Source organism: Crocuta crocuta, unplaced genomic scaffold (assembly GCF_008692635.1).
Source record: "Crocuta crocuta isolate KB4526 unplaced genomic scaffold, BGI_CrCroc_1.0 scaffold143, whole genome shotgun sequence".
Classification (NCBI taxonomy): domain Eukaryota; kingdom Metazoa; phylum Chordata; class Mammalia; order Carnivora; family Hyaenidae; genus Crocuta; species Crocuta crocuta.
In genome coordinates, this window is record NW_027529175.1 from 5268951 (window position 1) to 5288490 (window position 19540).

The 19540-nt window shown below is 58.3% G+C and overlaps 1 protein-coding gene across 1 annotated transcript in view; it reads left to right on the top strand.

Moving 5' to 3' along the window:
* FBLN1 (fibulin 1) overlaps window positions 1-19540 on the top strand; it is a 67769-nt gene that overhangs the window by 38275 nt on the left and 9954 nt on the right. Inside the window, exons 14-15 of the mRNA XM_077758015.1 lie at window positions 5648-5790; window positions 7614-7745. Coding sequence (XP_077614141.1) covers window positions 5648-5790; window positions 7614-7745 — 275 coding nt within the window. The remainder of the gene's footprint in view (window positions 1-5647; window positions 5791-7613; window positions 7746-19540) is intronic.

Sequence of the window (19540 nt, forward strand, 5' to 3'; positions counted from 1 at the left end):
CCAGGCAGTGCTCCTAGCGTTTGATTGAACTCTCACAACAGCCTTGTGAGGAAAGCACTTCAATTTCACACTGAAGCCATGGAAGCATAGAGCAGATAAGTAACTTGCCCAGAGTCCGACACCTGGTGCCACACCCAGGCAGCCTGGCTCTGCCCCTGTCCCCTGACACTCTGTCCCCCGCTGTCCCCAGTGCTGCGAAGCGGGTGAGATTTCTGGGGTCAGTCAGTGCTGGTTGGATTGTTACTCCGGCCTCATCTCCGAAATCACTGGATATAAGCCCTATATTATGACTCGCAAGTATAGAGCGGGACATTTCATTAGCTAAAGGAGGAGGCGGCAGGGTGTAGATGGTGTAGAGGAGGTGTAGAGGGAAGAGCCGTAAAGATTAAGTGAGATACAGCGATGAAAAGGAATGAAATCTCGCCATTTGCAACAACGTGGATGGAACTGGAGGGTATGATGCTGAGTGAAATAAGTCAGTCAGAAAAAGACAGATCATATGATTTCACTCACAGGTAGAATTTGAGAAACTTAACGGAAGACCGTAAGCGAAGGGAAGGAACAATAAGATACAGACAGAGAGGGAGGCAAACCGTAAGAGACTTAAATACAGAGAAAGTACTGATGGTTGATGCGGGTGGGGGGTCGGAGGGTTGGGGAACATGGGTGCCGGGCAGTGAGGAGGACACTTGCTGGGATGAGCACTGGGTGTTGTAAGGAAGCGATGAATCACGGGAATCTATTACTGAAGCCAAGACTACACTGTACGTTAGCTAACTTAATAATAAGAATTTTTTAAAAAGGCATTTCAGCCGTGAGACTTTAGGCAGAGAAAATTAAGATCGTATTATATTACATGATGATTTGGTAGTAACCTTATCCTCACATAGTGTACTATTTTCGGGAAAGAGATAGAGCCCGTGATGTACTGACCTAAAAAAAAATAAAAAGACTAAACGAGGTAATGTGTGCAGACTCTCTAGCACAGAGGATCTGGGAAGATTCAGCAGCACAGTGTTTGAAGCTCTCTGGCTCCCAGCCCAAAACACACAAACAGCGAGACAGAAGAAATTTACACCTACGGAACGTATGCACAACTAAATGGGGTGACGTGATACCCTGCGAACCGCCAAGCCCAATGTGTGTCCACATGCAGGGCATCAGCACCGTGCAGAAGGAAGGAGTGGGAGGGAGATTCCAGAAGAGTCAACAGACATTCCCTAGAAATGCAGAGGACAAATTCTGGAGCAGCAGCTAAGACTGGGAGACATTTTACTCATTCCATTGCATCTCGCCCCTAGGAGCTCTTGAAACGGAGCCAGCAGGGCTTCCCCTAAGGTCAGAACCTCATACTACGAACAAACTACTGGGTAAGAAATGCAGAGGTGAGTAGGAGAGAGACGACAGATTGGATAAAGAAGGTCCAGGTAAATGTAGAGGAGTATCAGAAACCAAGCTGCCCCAAGTGACAGAGAAGGGAGTTCTGTGATGTCAGAAAATCTGTGAATGTGACTTTTTCTAAAATTTCAGGGAAACTGATTTTGCTTGAAAATGATCGACCCAAAAGCAGCAAGGTTGAGTCTCCTGCAAGATTGTTGTAAGAAAAGAGACGATAAGGAACAGAATGACATCCCTCCAGAAAATGAAAATACACCAGTAGTATTTGCTCAGAGTCTAGATCAAAACTGTAACCCCTATCAAAACAGAATAAGAACACTAGGAAAATGATCAAAAGGGAAGAAAACTATAAGTAGGAATTAGGGAAAACAGAAATGAAGCGACAGAACCCAAGAAATAATTTAAAATAAAAGCAAAAAACAATTCCAGAAATATTTGAGAGAAAATGACCAAAAAGAAGACAAATTTTATAAGTCAAAAAAGAAGTAGAAGAGATGAAAAGGCTCGAAGAGAAAGTGACGGCCGTTGAAGACACGCACAGAAGACCCAACATACAGATAATAGAAATCTCTGAGGCACTAACCCAAAACAAAGGAAAGAAATAAATATTAAAAACTGTAACTCAGGAAAGTTTCCAAAAATAAAAAAAATTTGAAAATCCACATTGAAAAAACACAGCATGCCTGAACATATCTACTCAGAGCAGCACGTACCAAGACACATACCAAGTCTAGTAAAATTATTGGACTTTATTATCATTAAAAAAAAATAGAGAAAGTGCAAGCAGGGAAGGGAGAAGAGGAGAGTGAGAATCTTTTTTTTTTTTTTTCTAGGAGAGAGAGAGAGAGACAGCATGAGCAGGGGAGGGTCAGAGAGAGAGGGAGTCACAGACTGAAACAGGCTCCAGGCTCTGAGCTGGCAGTCAGCACAGAGCCCGACGCGGGGCTCGAACCCACGAACCGCGAGATCATGACCTAAGCGAAAGTTGGACGCTTAACCGACTAAGCCACTCAGGCGCCCCGAGAGTGAGAATCTTAAGCAGGATCAACGCTCAGCGTGGAGCCCAACGCAAGGCTTGATCCCACAACCCTGGGATCGTGACCCGAGCAGAAATCGAGTAAGATACTCAGCCGACTGAGCCACCTGGCCACTCCAAATGATCGGACTCTAAAGGAAAGAGAAGACAAACAGTGAACATCCAGGCAAAACAGCAACAACTTATAAGGGGAAAAATTATACTGTCATCACTTTTTCACGGCAACACTTACGCTGGAAGAAGATGAATACTTAGGATCCTCAGGAAAACGTAAGCCAAAGATTAATGCCCAAGGAAACAGACTTATGTGTACGAAAGACACAAACCATTACAACGTGCAAAAGTATCAGCCTGCAAGCATTAATCATAGTTACTCATCCAGCTTCAACAAAGTGAGTCTTGTAAGGAAAGCACATAGTATTAATTGCTTTCTGTCCAAAGTGTAGATACAGCACATCTATTAAAAGCTCCCTGGAAAAGGGAGCACATATCAAAAAAATATATATTATTTTAAGTAATTGTGTTCATAGTGGTGGTGGTGATTTTAGTACTGCTCTTCTGAGAGACTGGTGTGTCTAGAATATGGAATGACTAAATCATTATGGGATATTCCATCATCTCCTGTGTTCTTAAGAACCCAGATGCTGATATGGAAGAAAAGAGATTCCTTTGTAATGCAGAAGAGGTCAAAAGTCCGTGTGGTTCTTGTTTTGAATCAGAAATATCAGTAGGAACTCCTGATACATACCTTTTTTTAAAAAACCTTTTTAACATTTATTTTTATTTTTTGAAGGAGAGAGAGAGAGACAGAGCATGATTGGGGAAGGGGCAGAGAGGGAGGGACACACAGAATCCGAAGCAGCTCCAGGCTCCGAGCTGTCAGCACAGAGCCTGATGCAGGGCTCGAACTCATGATCCGTGAGATCATGACCTGAGCTGAAATCGGATGCTTAACCGATTGAGCCACCCAGGTGCCCCCATATTTTACCTTTAAAAATGTTCACTGAAGGGGCGCCTGGGTGGCTTAGTCGGTTAAGCGTCCGGCTTTCGCTTAAGTCATGATCTCGCGGTTCGTGGGTTCGAGCCCCGCGTCGGGCTCTGTGCTGACTGCCAGCTCAGAGCCTGGAGCCTGTTTCAGTCTGTGACTCCCTCTCTCTCTGACCCTCCCCTGCTCACGCTGTCTCTCTCTCTCTCCTAGAAATAAATAAAAAAACATTAAAAAATTAAAAAAAAAAATGTCCACTGAAGAGGCCTGGAAGTAATGGCCAACCCAGTACCACCAAACATACCTGGGATCTAGATGGTGGTCTTGAAATGCCACTTTCCACTAGGACACAAAACAAAAACACACCAAAGACTTCTCGGAGAACAGCTGGGGCAGGCAAAGTACAAAACAAGGCCGGACCACCCTGTCCTACCAGAGATCGAAAGAGAGCCACTGAAGATCACGGGGGCCACGTCAGAAGGACACAGGAGCCACTCTGATCTTCCCTCTGGACAAAGATGGGAAAACTTGAGCTCCAGCAAAGGATGATCATTGCAATGGATGGAAATCCATCAAATAGTTTACAGCCATGAGATCCTACTGATGTCTGAAAAAAATCAACGGGTAAGCTCTGGAGGATGATAACGAGCTAGTTCATGGTCCTGAAAACTTGTAAAAATAAGGCAAGAATCAGGCATCATTGCTTTTCTTCTATGAACTATACCCCGTGGTAACCAATAGCTTACGAGTAGCCTGTGGAATACTCCTTGTACAACTAGTCCAACTAACATACTAAGAAGAGATGGTAGAACCAGACTACCAGCACTTTGCAGTCGCCGAAGAATCGGTGGCTTTAGGTCCTAAGAGACCGTCAGACACCCTGATGGGAGACACGCCACCGTCTGTCATTTTGCCAAAGGGACTGGGCCTGCGTCGGGTCAGGTCCGGATCCAGCAGGCAGTGTGGGGGAAATGCAGGGGACAGAGGCACACGGCGCACTGCACCGCGAGGTCGCAGCGGGCGAGTCTGCATGGAGGACGTCTACGGCTCCATGGCTTCCAGTTCCTTAGCAGCTCAGCCGTCTGGGAAGTGGGAAGACAGAGGGGAAACGTGTAGATTAAAAGGGACTTGAGAGCACGTTTTTCTAACGGACAAGACTGAATGACTGTGTCTCGAGGTGCACACTCATATGATACAAACCATAACGAAGCCCAGGTAGGCGACTGCTAGCACGGCCAGGACGGGGGTCTGGGGTGGGGGTGCAGGAGGCCGCTGAGATCGGTCTGGACACGCGAAGGGGACCCGGGGGGTAGATGAAGGATCTCTTCCTTGACCTGAGCAGTGACTATATCGCTCGTTAAACTACGTCTTCATTCTGGGTGGGTGTTGCATTTGTGTTTTATGTTATAAGAAAGGGGGTTTAAAATATTTCTAGCCCACATATTTTTTTTAATTTTTTTAAATGTTTTATTTATTTCTAGGAGAGAGAGAGAGAGAGAGACAGCGTGAGCAGGGGAGGGTCAGAGAGAGAGGGAGTCACAGACTGAAACAGGCTCCAGGCTCTGAGCTGGCAGTCAGCACAGAGCCCGACGCGGGGCTCGAACCCACGAACCGCGAGATCATGACCTAAGCGAAAGTCGGACGCTTAACCGACTAAGCCACCCAGGCGCTCTCTAGCCCACATATTTTAAACTCGCACCTGAAACAAGCCCCCACCCCTTCTCCCTCCTCCCTGTCGGCTGCGTGGCACCGTGGGCTTGACCTCTCCGCGCTGGGCACCGAGCTGGGTGCCACGTATATGCTCCCTCACTTATGACCCCTGCCACCCACCTGACCCAGGGCTCTGGGAAGGCAGGACAGCGCCTCCCGCATTCGCTTGGCATCCTTGGCACCCGGCGCCCGGCAGGCCCTCAAAACACACCCGTTGAGCGAGTGAGTGAACCAGTGTGCCTGCCGCTGGAGACACTGAAGGTCGCTTCGTACAGTCGGCAACTGGCAAAGCTTCGCTCACCCACAGCCAGGGCAGGGGGACGGGAGTGTGGGGCCCGGTCCAGGTCTCAGGAAGGGCCACGAGGCGTCCCTGCCGAGCAGCAGGGCTGCGGCGGCCACTGCGGTTCTCCGGTGGCTCCTCCCCTCGCTGGGCCCCCCCCGCCCCTCCTGGACCCGGGTCTCTGCGGGGCTGGCCGTCCGGCTTTCCCACCCGCCTCTTGTGCTGTGGTTCCCTGCAGGCTCCGCCAGGAGAAGACGGACACCGTGCGCTGCATCAAGTCCTGCCGTCCCAGCGACGTCACCTGCGTGCTGGACCCCGTGCACACCATCTCCCACACCGTCGTCTCGCTGCCCACCTTCCGAGAGTTCACCCGCCCTGAAGGTGAGTGGCGGCTCCCGCGGCTGCAGTCGGCGAGGGGGCCCCAAGGCAGGTCCCTCAAGAGAGATGTCCCTGCGAGGCAGCCCCCTCGGGGCCTCCCAACGCTTCAGCCGAGAGCTTGGCCCCCGGGAGCTTCTCCTCGGTGAGATGTGGATCTGCCTCGACATGTCCCCCGCGTCCCCAGAGCGCACGGCGCCGAGCCGGCCCATTCCGTGCTCTCAGCTCAGGAGGGCGCTTCTGGGTCACAGCTGTCTGGCAAATATCTTTTGGGTGTTGGCTCTCTGCTGAGCGCTGGGGCATCAGGGAGGGCCTCTGGGAGGAAGTGACTTCCACGCTGGGGTCTGAGTAGGAAGCTGGTAGTGAAAGTGAGGAGCGGGGACAGAGGAGGGTGCCAGGTCGAGCAGAACTCACCTGGAAAGGTCTGGGGGTACGTTTGTGGGGGAGGGGGCAGTGGGCACTTGAGGAACTAAGCCCAGGTTTTCTGGCTGGGAGGGGTAGGGGCTTGGCAAGAGACAGGCTGGAAGGGATAAGCCTTAACTTGGGGTCGGGGCTTCTACTCCAAGGCTTTTGGGAGCCTTTATGGGGCTGCGCCTGATGCTGAACGCGGGGGGCTAGACGGGATCCAGGGAGCCCAGGAGCAGAGCCGTGTTCCAGCCCCCACCCCTCAGGCAGCTCCTGGCCCGCTGTGTGGACCTGCGATCTGTTCTGTGCGCCTTGCTGCTGGGGGTGCAGCCCCCAGGCTGAGGCTGCCGTCATCGCCTGCCCCCCTTCCTGTGGGGGAGGGGTTTCACCTCTGGCCTTGGGAGAAGCTCCCTGTGAGTGATTTATTTACCGGGACCCCTGTGTGTCAGGCTCAAGGCCAGGCTCTGGGGCACAGCGATAAGGAAGAGCAGTGTGAGCCTCCGAGGGCACACGTGTAGCTGAGCCAGCCTGACTTAACCCCGTGTATTTACACCGCGACAGGGTCCTGCCGGAGCACGCACGTGCCAGAACAGGACCCCAGGCTGTGGGGGAGGGGTTGGCGAGGGCAGGAAATGCGCCCCAGGGACAGGGTCGCCTGAAAGGGCAGGTGGCCCCCCGCCCCCCACCCGCTGACTCGGTCCTCTAGAGAAGGGGGAGGCACGGGATCTCCGCAGGGAGGCACCCACTCGGATTGGAGAAAATCACTGACTGGTGTCGGCCGGGTGCAAAATGACGGCTTCCACCAGACCACATGCAAATCCCTGCCAAACCCCAAACGGTGGTTTTGTGGCCTCTTGGGCAGTGCTGGTCTCTGAGTTGATTCTACAGGGAGTGGAGCGTGGCTGGAGACGCCTGTTAGCATCCTGGGCCCAACAAATCCTGACCTTGACCTTGAGTGCTGGATCGACCCTTACTGGGCGCTAGTGGTCAGCCTCCTTCACTCCACAGAGGAGGAAACTGAGGCCCGGAGGGAGGGAGGATGCCTCCAGGCCATCAAGAGCCAGGGCAGAACCAGGGCCCAGAGCCCCCGCCACCCCCAGGGTGATTTGCCCTGCTTTGCATCCAGAGGCCGCGGAGATGGGCACGGCCTCCTGCCCAGCCCCCTCCTGGAGGAGTGGCTTTGCCGACCCATCTTGGCCTTGCTGATCTCTCTCCCTCTGTCTCTCTGACCTCAATGACCTCAGAGAAGATCCAAGGTTTCTCCAGGCCTCAGTTTCCCCACTGATATAAAGGGGGACAGGCTGTGGCCTGGGAGCCCTCAGGAGCCACCCCACCATCTCCGTGCAGGGCTCCCGGGCACCAGGTTCCCGTGACCCAGGGGCACAGGGTTTCTGGGGTCTCCATGTTGGCCTCTTCTCTCGCAGAGATCATCTTTCTCCGCGCCATCATGCCTGTGTATCCCGCCAACCACGCCGACATCATCTTCGACATCACAGAAGGGAACCTGCGAGACTCTTTCGATATCATCAAGCGCTACATGGACGGCATGACCGTGGGTGAGTTGCTGGAGGCGTCCAGGCCTGTCCAGACGCCTCCTGGTCCTCCCGGCCGACGGCCAGCCTGCTGGCACGACCTCCCAGGACCGCCCAGCTGCCGTCTGAGCCCCCCTCCTAGACCCTTCCTGCCCTGCAGGGCTGGCTGGGGACCCCCTCCCCCAGGGCAACCGCGGGCTTGGAGTGGGGGCTGCCCCTGGCCGGGCTGCAGTCTCCCACCTACGAAGGGGTGGATTGACGCGGTCTCTGGGTCTCACAGCCATGAACTTCTGACCACACCTCACAGGTGAGGTGTTTGTCTCAGGACCGAGTCCCCAGATCAGTGGGACCCGTTGGGATCTTTATTCTTGTGGCGCAACAGAAGGAAGGGAAGACGGGGAGCCGGAGCCTGCGCTCTGGTCCCGGCCCCAGACCGCTGGCCTGGAGGTGTGTCTAGATGTTGACCCTCCTGGCGGAGCCCGGAGGAGGGCTGGGGCAGCGAGGGAGCGGGAGGGCTCCGTCAGAGGCCCGGGTGGGGGCCCGGGCGGGGGGAGGCAGGCGAGTCTGGGGAAGTGGTTCATAAACGTTTCCCCAACGGTCACGTTTTATAGACCTTAAATTCTCAGGGAATGAAAACAGTCCCATCCTCCATTTTGGCCCTAAATTTAGACCCTGAGGATTTTCAGAGCAGCTGAGCGCCCGAGGTCCGGGCCCTTTGCTCACGTGGGCCTCAGTTTCTGCGCTGCGACAGGGGCGGGAGGGACAGGGCGTCGCCTGGGTCCTGTGAGTGTCCGCCAGGGGGAGCCGCCGCGTCGACCCCGGGGCGGAGCGTTTTGCAGCAAGGTCTGTAGGTGGCGCTGTTGGACCTTAGACCCCTGGTCCCCGCGCCCCCGCCCCGCCGACCGTTGTTAAACTGGCAGCCGGAGACAGGGAATCGTTATTCCCCTGTTGCCAAAGGGCCATTTATAGCGACTTTACAAGCTCTTAAATGGGTTTGCATGTTGTAAACATGGCTGAGTCATTTAGGGGCTCCTCACCCCCAGCCGCCTCCTCCGCTAGTTGGCAGCAGGAATAATTAGTTAATTACAATTAATGGTACATCAGTCCTCGCTGGGATTCCAAGGGGAGGGCTTGCAGCTTGGCCGTCGGCCGCCGTGAAACCTGCCCACCCTGGGCCTCAGTTTCCCCCGTGTTAGGTGAACAGGGGCTTCGGGGACCCGCGGGGCCTGGGGATGAGGGAGACAGGAAGAGGCAGGGTCAGGGTCCCCGCTTGGGTGGGGTAGTGCCAGCCCGGAGGGCGCGGCTTCCACGTGGGCTAAATCACGGCCTTGGAACCGTAAGGGCAGGACTAGAACCTTCAAATCTACTCATTCACTCTTTCCGTTCCTGCCCTGTTCCGGAGCCACCCTCGGTGCAGGGCCCTGGGCCGGGCAGTGCGGGCCTGCAGGGAGCACATACACGCAGCCCCTGCCCCCGAGGGATGTGCATTCCCGCGGGAGACAGAAGGCCCCGCAAACACGTCGTGAAACTCTGACACCGAGACACTGACAAGCCTCTGTGGCCTGCGAGGGCTCTCTTGGGGGTGGCCCCCCTCCGCTCCCAGCTAAATCGCCCCGGGGTGACCCCCGCCAGGGGGTGGGCGGCCGCTGGGCCTCCGCCCAGCGCCCAGCAGCGCATTTTTCTAGCCACATCGATACTCCAGGCAGAATCAACCCGGGAGTCTCCGTTTCTCGGCTCCCCATCCGCTGGGACAGAAAATCTTGGCGCGTCAGAGCCTGGAGGCCATCTCGTCCAACTCCTTTTTGTAGAGGGGGAAACCGAGGCCCAGAGAGGCGGGAGGGCGTGCCAGCCTTCTCACGGCCCCCGGGGCAGAGCGGGGAACACAACGGAGCCCCTGGGAATGGAATGTGGGTAAGGCCGCAGAGCCAGAGGGGCCGACCCTCCCTGCGCCTGGTCACGCGTGCCCTGGTCTTTGGAATCCAGGCTGGCCCTGGGGAATGCGTCCTGCTGCCGGGGGCCCCGCCGCCCCCCCCCCCCGCGGGACTGCAGGACGCCCCTCTGGCCGGGGTCCTGGAGCCTGCCGTGCCAGTGTCCTCTGCCGGGTAGAGGACGGAGGCCAGAGGAGCCTGGGTGGCCGGGTCTCTCTGAGGCGGGCCCCGGGCCGTGTATGGGGTTGGGCTCTCGTCTCCATACCTGCCCGTTGCTGCCTTGGGTCTCTGCCCTGGACTTCCTTAACCCGCCTCCTTCCTTCCCCCTCCTATCCCAGATAACTCCGCGCACCCCAGGGGCATCTGGGCCCCTTGGAGCAGCGTGCCGGCACATGGTGGCCCTGGACACGGCCACTGCACGGCCGCGCCAGGCCTGTCCACCTGCAGGGGACGGTTTGCGGCTGGACGTGAGCCCGGGCGTGAGCAGCCTGCGAGCCGAGCTCACTCACCCTGCCTCCCGGCTCGGTTCTCACAGGCACCTTCGGGGACGGGTGCAGTTGTCTCCCTCGGGCAAAGCAGGGAACGGAGTCAAGTAAGCGCCTGGGACCCGTCATCAGAAACACCCGGGCCCCGGGGGCTGCACACCTGTTTCCAGTGGTGCAGTTCTCTTTTCAAGCCACGTCGTCAGCAGAAGCCCACGATGTGCTTGGGAAAGGAAGAAGGTGTTTTCCGGGGGATGCAGGGGCTCCCGGGCCCGGTGAGACCCACTATGCAGCCGCACGCTGCCTGTCACACCTGGAAAGGGACGCCTCCCCGCTCACAGGTGTTGGCTGAACCCCTGCCCACTCTAGGCCATGCCCTTTGCGGACACTGGATGCCAGGGTCAGGAAGGCTTCCCAGAGGAGGTGTGGTCTGAGCAGAGGCTCGACACATGCTAACAGTGAGTGCCAGGAGCAGGTGTTTCCTCCCCGGCCACAGCCCTGTGACGGGGCAGGACTATCCCCACTTGTGGGTGAGGGGCCTTGGAGGCGGAATGGGCCCGGAGCCCCGTCCTCCCCGACCACCCAGAGCCGGAGCCCCAGCTGACTTAGGCAAAGTGGCCGAGTTTGGGTTCCAGAGAAATAACAAGGGCACCAGCCACCAGGACCCTGAGGCCACTGAGCTCATTCTTCCCCTGAATAACAGGAGAAGAAAGCGCCCAAGTCCACTCAGAACCTAAAAGGGCCAGGCCTTCGCCTAATGTATCCTTTAAAAGCCCGTCCTTAGCGGGGGTGAAGGCGGCTCCCGCTGTCTGTGGAAGGCCCGAGCATTCCTCCTTAACCAGCTGTCAGTAAAAAATGAAAAATGCATTTTCAGCCTGTGCAAAAATGCCCTGTTAATGCCTGAGGTATTCTTGGGCCGCTACAAAGCCTTTCTCATCCAGCCCCGGGTCCCTGGTTTGCTCTGCGGGCTACCGGCTGCAAGCAGGGGCTGCGTGGGGAAGGGGTCCTTCGGGTGATCGCTCTGGGGGGGGGGAGACTCATGGAAAGCTCCCCAGAGCTGAGAGGAGCTACAGACAGCGCTAGACTTGAGTTGCTTTTGAAAATATTTTAAATGTTTTATTGATTTATTTTTGAGAGAGACAGAGTGTGAGCAGGGGAGGGGCAGAGAGAGAGGGGGACACAGAATCAGAAGCAGCTCCAGGCTCTGAGCTGTCAGCACAGAGCCCGACGCGGGGCACGAACTCCTGAGCTGTGAGATCCTGACCTGAGCCGAAGTCGGATGCTTAACTGACTGACCGAGCCACCCAGGCGCTGCCCCTTAAGCTGCGTTTTAGCCCTGCCTTTTAATTTTGCGTGTGGGTGGCCTGATCCCTGGCCAGTGGGTGAACTGACAGGGGATTTGGTGGCTTTTGCTGCCACACAGCCGTTTCATGAGCTTGAAGGTGCTCAGGGAGGGGGGCATTGTGACATGGCGTCAGCCACGTAGAGTATGAGCTGGGTGGGGGTGGGACTCTGGTTCCCCACCAGGCAGTGGCACACAGTAAACGATCGCATATTTACCCAAAGCCCCTCTGGGAAGACAGGAGGGCCCCAGCTCACACACGGACTCGGCGGGTACACAGCCTCCTGAAACACTGACCCCACCCCCACCCCCGGCACGAAAGGGCCACCAGACTGTGACAGCTGTGATTCCACACAGCCCACCTCAGGTCATACATCCCGCATTTCCTGTTTTGTTTTGTTTTTTAAGTTTATTTATTTATTTTGAGAGAGAGAGAAAGCAGGGGAGGGGCAGAGAGGGAGAAGGAGAGAGGATCCCAAGCAGGTTCCACGCTGTCCGTGCAGAGCCTGACATGGGGCTCGAACCCACAAGCCATGAGATCGTGACCTGAGCCTGAATCAATAGATGTTTAACCGACTGAGCCACCCAGGCGCCCCTCACGTCTCCTTTTTTTAACGGAATCCGCTGTGTCGGCCCCTGGTATGTGAGGTGCGAGTCTTAAAATTTGACTGCATTAGTGGACGACTTTTGTAATTAATAATAATAATTAAAATAAGGACAGCCCTAAAACTAGTAAGTAGTTCGCCCCCCAAGGTAAACTGAAATAAAAGAGATGCATTTGCTAGCTGTTCATCCCCGACAGAGTGGGGAGTTTTGTTTTTTAGTCTGTGCGTAATTCACAGGAAGGCTCTGATTTTACTAAAACGAGCACGGACGCGGAAGAACCAATCAGTGTCCACGGTACCCGCAGCGTTAGCGCTGGGCTTCTTGAGATTTCCACGAACCTTCTGGCTTGACCCGGGGCATAAACTCTGTTTTAGATCGATTTCCTGCAGGAATGAATGAGCCCTCACTTCCGGTGCGGCTGTCCCTTCCCAGCCTGATTAAATGGTGGGGATCCGCAGGAATCTAATGTCGGCCACAGAAACTTGGGTCCCCACTGGCCGGGCCTGGGGGCCTCATGGGCACCAGGACTGCTCAGTTAACTGGCTTGCCCGCTCCCCCAGGCTTCTTGAGCACCTACTATGTGCTGTGTGAGGAGCATGCTGTGTGTGGCTCTAAGGGGGCTGACAGTCCCCCTAGAGCCAGGGGAGCGCACAGTGAGAGGTGCGGTGGGTGCAGAGCCCGGTCCCGCTGCCTGGGAGGTGGCACCTGGGATGTCCTGGCCCCCGACAGGGTAAAGAATCCAAGAAGGGTAGCCCAGGCCTCGTTCCCTCACTCAGCACGGTGGTGTTTTAAACACTTTTTTTTTATGTGTACTTATTTATTTTGGGAGAGAGCGCAGGGGAGGGGCGGAGAGAGAGGGAGAGAGAGAATCCCAAGCAGGCTCCGAGCTGTCGGCACAGAGAGCGAGCCAGGCAGAGGGGCGTTCCTGGCCCGGGGGCAGCATGACAGGAGGCAGGGGTTGGGGGTGAGCCTCCCCTCTCAGTTTGGTGCCGCCAGAGTGAGGACGCACATCGAGGGCGAGAAGAGGAGCTGGGAGGGGCCCCGGGGCCAGGACTCCAGAACTTCCGTGGGTCACATGGAGCCGCCGGAGTTCCGTGGTGTTCCTGGGGAGGCATGTGCCGCGCACCCTGCTTCTAGATCCCCCTGCAGCCTCTGCGGTGCTGGATGTCCCCACTTCGCAGATGAGAAGGCTGAGGCCAGAGGAACCAAGTGGCTTTCCAGGGCCTCTCAGCTGGGGCGCATTTGAGGACAGAACTTGGACCCGGGCCTGTCTCCAGAGCCTCCCGTCCCATGGCCTGCACGGCACAGCTCTGTTTTCCTCTCGTCTACACCAGCCGGTGTCTATACCGCTGGCATCAGCAGCAGCTGGAGACAATAGGTAGTGACGCACCCCCTTTTGAGCTGAGTGCTTGCAGTCTCCTGGCCGTGGGGTCTCGGGTCTTGGCCCCCCCCCCTCATGTGAGCAAAGAACCCCTTCCAGTCTACACAGCCTAGAGGCGAGTTTTAAACACCACCATGCCGAGGGAGGGAGGGAGTGGGGTCCTGGAACGTCGTTCTCTGATTCTTCACCCGCCCAGGGCCACTCACGCTTGTTCCCACGGCTGCTGCTCGAGACCTCGCCTCTGCCGGCGGGGGCTGGTGGGGGGCGCGGGGCCGCAGAGGGGGCGGCTCGGCCTGGGCCAGGCTGTACCCCCAGAGCAGCTGCGAGTGAGTGTGGGGGGGTGAGCGGACGCGGGTGTGCGTGTGCGGCGGGGGGGGCAGATGGGCCCTGAGAGCCCACAGGCTTTGGTTTCCGGGATGTTTGATATTNTTTGCTGGAGTGGAGAAGGGATGAGCCTCCAATATCAAGGCTCCGCCTCGTGTCGTCCCCCTCCCCCCGCAGGCGCCGGGCTCGTAAAGGGCTCCGTGCCCGGGTCTGAGCGAGCGCACAGTGGGCGCCGGGCGGCTTCCCCACGCCCCAGCGAATCCGGGACCTCCGGCTCCCGTCCCCGGGCCCAGATGTAGGACGGCCCCCTGGGCTGGCATCACGGTTCAGAGAAGAAATTTCGGAAGGGCCGCCCCCCGGGTCCTGCGGTCAGTCGGAGGTGCACCGGGCAGGCAGGTCCGCAAGGTACCGGGTCTGTTCTTGGTCTGAGCCTCGTGGGCGGCTCTGGGGCCCCCGGGGTCCCCGAGAAACCGAGGCGTCCCTGTTCCGGCTGCCGGCCCCACGGCTGCTGCGTAACATCTGAATGAATGGAGGCTCACGTGCTTGTCCCACGCACCCGAGAGAGCGTTCCCTGCGTTAGGTGTAGGGGGGACAGGCCCTAATTCTAGACGCCCGTTAATGCAATGAGACGAAACGATTACGTGAAAGCCCCTAGCAGTGCCTGGTGCACAGTGGGTGTGCAGAGCCCACACAGTGGGGCCGGATCCTTCTCCACGGAAAGGCGTGGACAGTCCCCAGGGCTGCTGACACCCTCCTCCAGGACCCCTCTTAAAGGAAACGAAAAACTTTTCATTTTGAAATAGCTTTGTGAATTTCACCTGTGAGTGTATAGGGATTATTACTGTATTTCAAGTTTACCATTTAGATGTGTTTTATGTTTCTTTTTGAGAGAGAGAGACAAAGACAGAGCAGAAGTGGAGGGTGGGGGCAGAGAGAGAGGGAGACACAGGATCCGAAACAGGCTCCAGGCTCTGAGCTGTCAGCACAGAGCCCAATGTGGGGCTTGAACCCATGAACTGTGAGAGTCGGACGCTTAACTGAGTCACCCAGGCGCCCCTCAAGTTTACCCTTTGAAACATATCAATAGCTGGGGTGGCCCTTTCGGGGACAAGACAGGAGTGAGTCTCTGTGTGCACAGTCTGAGTACTGAACTTGGAGTAAGGCATTCTGGGCTTGATTCTCGGTTCTCTCTTTCCAGCTGTGTGACCTTAGGCAGTTCACACAACCTCTCTGAACCTCTGTTCTCATCTCGGCGACATTGCCGTAACCCTTCTGTCGCTGGGTTAGTGGCCGCCCGCTAGGAGGAGCAGACGGAGGTGAACACGCTGGTGGGTTGTTAGGGGCTAAATGAGCCCCTGTGAGGAAGCTGCCTAGAGCTGGAGCAGGAGAGAGCTTGGTGCCCCCTCTTGGGCCGACAGTGAGTGAGTGAGGCCCTTGGGACCGTGCCAAGGCTCCCCTGCCCGGGGGCTCTGGGATCAGCACGCATGGTGGCCTCTGCGGGCGAGGCCAGAGTCATTTTTCTGATTCAGCAGAACATCCTGGATTCCCGCTCTAGGCCAGGCCCTGGGCTGGGTGCGGGGCTATAGATTGACGCCCAAGCCACAGAGCCTGCGTTCCCGCAGCTGCCCCCTAGCTTCCCCAGCGTCCTGCCGTCTGAGCTCCTGTAGGCTCCGTACCTGTTAATGTCCAGAGGGGGAAAGAAGTGGGGTGTGGCTGGGTGCCACGGCCGGCTGTACGTGTTGTGTACTGCAGAACCCTAAGGCGGCGCCATTCGCAGCCTCTTCCGTGTGCAGTGCACAGCATACTGACGTGTACACAGCAGCCCTGATACAAGGGCTTCTGAGCAAAGATACCAACCTCAAGGCACCTCTGCCCTCCCCCCCTGAGCCCCCCAACCCCCGCCACCGGGCGAGGCCTCTCTCAGAGCAAAGCGCTCGCTTACCAGCCATCTGGCTTCAGGTCACCTGGCTGTTGTCCCGCCAGCAGGGCCCAGATCACCTCTGTAAAACCACCCCCCCTAAGGGGTTAAACGCGTGCTGCTGACGCCGTCCCGCAGGCCTATTCGGAACGCCTGGCCCGCGATCCGCACACGTGACGGACGAGATGCAGGAATTCCACTTGAAAACAGCAGTGAGGCCGTCCCTGCCGGGTGACGCGCGATTGGCCGGGTCCCGGCTTTCACGGCAAATCCCAGGGATTAGGCTCTCTCTCTTCTCCTGAAGGCATGGCCCGCCCTCACCCCAGGGCCACACCCTGGCCAGCAGCCGGCTTGTTTCCCGGGGGACGGCCCAGCAGCCTCTGGGCCCGGGATGGGCTGCGGCCTGACTTCACCCTGAGGCTGGAGGCCTCACCGAGGAAGGGAGGAGGTGGGGGGGTGGGGGAGGTGTAGGGGGTGGGGGTCCCTGGGAGGGGACGGGACAGAGTTGAGAGGCACAGACATCTCTCGTGTCCCCTGGGCCAGGATCCCATGGAGCAGAGATGGGGGAGGCGTGGGGCCCAGCGCTGCGCCTGCCTCGTAACCGTGTGAGATGGCAGCTGAATCGGGGGCTCTCGCCCCCAGCTTCACAGACACAGGCCCTCAGAGGCCACCCCGTCACACAGCTGACGATGCCCCTAGGAATCCCTGAGGCTCACGCCGGGCCCCCACAGGGCTCCCTGGGGCCACGGGGAGCGGCCGGAAACCTCCCTGCTCCTGCCCGGGCCGCCTCAGTGGCCTGAACGGGGCCCGAAGGGGCGTGCGGGGCATTTGTCCTGCACTCAGGGCCTCGGCCCGAGGAGGGACCCTGCCTGGGGGGGGACCCTGCCCCACTTCACAGCCCAGCTCAGCTTTCCGGACCAAACCTCGAGCCAGCAGCCCTGACCTCGGCCACCTCGGGGAAGGAGGGGACAGCGTGGGACAGAGAAGGCCACATGGAGCCTGGGGTCTGGGTCCCAGGACAGACTTTGTGCTGAGGCTCCGCTGACGGTGCGGCCTGAGAGCTCGGTGGCCCGGATGGCTCTGGGCTCCTGCCCGGCGGGGTCACCGTGGGTGGGACTGTCCCGGCCCCAGCAGGAGGGCGGAAGACACCGGCCCTGCTGGGCCCCGTCAGGCTCGGCCAGAGACCCACTGGCCTGGGGTGTCTGGGAGTTCCCACCCCTGGGGCTGCGGGGTCCCCACGGACACGCGCCTGAGCTGGTGAGGGCTCGCGTCACTGCTGCGCGAACACACACAGCGCGCCAGGCAGGTGAAGGCAGCAGGGTCACAGGGGTGTCGTGCCGTCACAGAAGGTGCGGGGAGGGCGCAGGGAGGGGCGGGAGGTGGGAGTGTGTTCGTCCCTGGAGCCCGGGTCACCCGGAGGGCCCAGCCCAGCGCCTGGTCCGGGGGCGGGGCCCCAGCGATCAGCCAGCACTAGCGCTGGTGGGCAGGCCAGGGACGATGTGGGGACAGAGGCCCCCCCGTGACTTCCCGGGAAGCCAGCTGTGGGTCCTGGGGCCCCGAGATGCTACTCTCACGAGCCTCCTTCGGCCTCACGGCCCCTTCTGCTCTTGGACCTGTGCGTCACGTGAAGGCTGCTTCCCGGGCCTCGGGGCACCTGCCTCCACCTTCACCCGGCCGCGGGGTCCCCCAGGCAAAGCACCCCTCACCTCTCAGCACCGGCCCCCCCGCCATGGCCAGAGCTGCCCTGACCCCGGCTCTGAGAGGCGGGAGCCAGGGAACCCCCCACGGCCAGTTGTTGCTGGGACCGGCGNTCTTCCCCCTCTGGGTAAACTCCTGTCCGTCCCTCGGAGCCCAGGTCAGGGTCATCTCCCCTTGCACGCCCTCCACAGGCCAAGGATTGAGCTCCCGCACACCCCGCACAGCACCCTGGATGGGCCTCTTTGGGGACTGTTCTCACACCCCCCCTCCTTCCAGCAAACAATGTCTGCCCTACGGGAGCAGGTCCTGGTTCTAGGACGCAGCAGTGACCAAGACAGACAGACAGACATGAATCCAAGCCACAAACTTGTTTTATTCCAGACAAGAAACAAGTATAGTATGTTCACAGTCAGCCTATGACGAATGCTTNTCTGGTGGTGGAGACAGTTATCTAAAACCTGAAGGAGCTGAGGCAATGAGCCACTCAGAGATGTGAAGAGAGCATGTGCAAAGTCCCTGGGGCAGAAGGAACAGCACACGCAAAGTCCCTGGGGCAGAGGTGAGCCTGGTGTGTTTGAACCGCAGCAAGGAGGCCGGTGTGGCTGAGCCGAGGCAGGAGCTGGTGGCTGGTGAGGCAGGGTCTTGAGGCTGTTGTGAGGCCTCTGGCTTTTCCACTGAGTGAGACGGGAGCCATGTGAGGGTCTCAAGGTGAGGAGTGAGGTGGCCTCCCTCTGGGTGTGGAGCCGAGGCTGGACTGAGGCCGTGTGGGTCCGAGGAAGGCGTGTGAGGGAGATGGATTTGGGGCATAATTGGGAGGGAGTGGATGTGGGTGGACAACCCCACAGATTTCGCCCTGAAGAAGAGATCGGTGTTGCCATCCGCCGAGACGGGAAGGCTGTGACATGGCGGCTTTGAGGAGGCCAGGAGCTCACCTAGGACTCGAGGATCAGGGCGCCACGGCCCCGTGGTGGTGAAGAGTGGAATCGATGAGCCTATGAGACGTTAGCGTGGGGATGGCGGTCAGAGCCCCGAGCCCCTGCGAGCTCACCACAGGAGCGAGTGTAGACACAGAGGGAAGCCGCCGGGACGGGGCGCCACAGCCCTCGCGCTCAAGGTGGGGGAGCAGGCGAGCCTGGAGCCGTGATGTCTTGGGAGGAGGGACGGCATTTGCGGGAGGACGGGGGCACCCAGTGGATTTGGTGACACCCAGGCCCCTAGTGACAGTGGCCAGGCCCTCCCCGTGGACACAGTGAGGGAGACGCTCGGAGCAGGAGCACAGAGGCTGCTTCTAGAAGATCTGCTGTGAAAGGAGCAGAGAAACGCCCATGCTCGTGGCCTGCGCCTGGTGGTCGTGGCCTTGTGAGTTCTTGCCTGACTTGACGTGAACTCCGTGGGGCAGGGGGCTCGTCTGTGCAGTGCCCCCCCCATCACAGGTGCACGCGTGCACGCCCCCGTGTGCCCTGGGAGGCCCTGGGGTTAAAGCGAGCCCAGAGCAGCCCCTTCGTGTCCCCGAGGTTCTCCTGGAGATCGTCCGTCCAGCCGCGTGACTTGTGACTCTCCTACCACTGCTGACACGCACCGTCGGGAAAGCCTTTGATACCACTGGGCACGTTCATGAATCGTTCTTTATAGGAAGGAAGGGAGGGAGGGAGGGAGGAAGGAAGGAAGGAAGGAAGACCGGAGCCGCACGGCAGCAGGCGTGTTGTGGGAAACCAGAAGGGAAGTGTGATGATCCGAATCCCCCACCAGCCTCGCCTGACGGCCGTACGTCACCCATTATCGCCAAGAGCGTTTCCTGCAGCCTCGATGTGGGTGTTTCCAGAAGGACTCCGTGAGGAACCTCCACCCTGTGGCTGAGACCGGGGACGTCCTAGTCATCGCTGTCCTCGCACGGACAGCCGACCCTCCAGGGCCCTTGCCGGGGGGCCCGGCCACTCTTCCTGCGCATCAGACGTGCTCCTCTGGAGCCTCTCGGTGATTAACCGCGTCTCCAGATGAGGAAGCGGAGGCAGGGGTCAGGCGCGCATGTGGGGCCCCTGGGCCATGACCTTCCTGTGTGACCTTGGGCAGGGCAAAGTCCTACTCTCTGAGGTCCAGCCCAGCCCTGAAATTCCTCCTCATCTGCGTTACTGAGCACCCT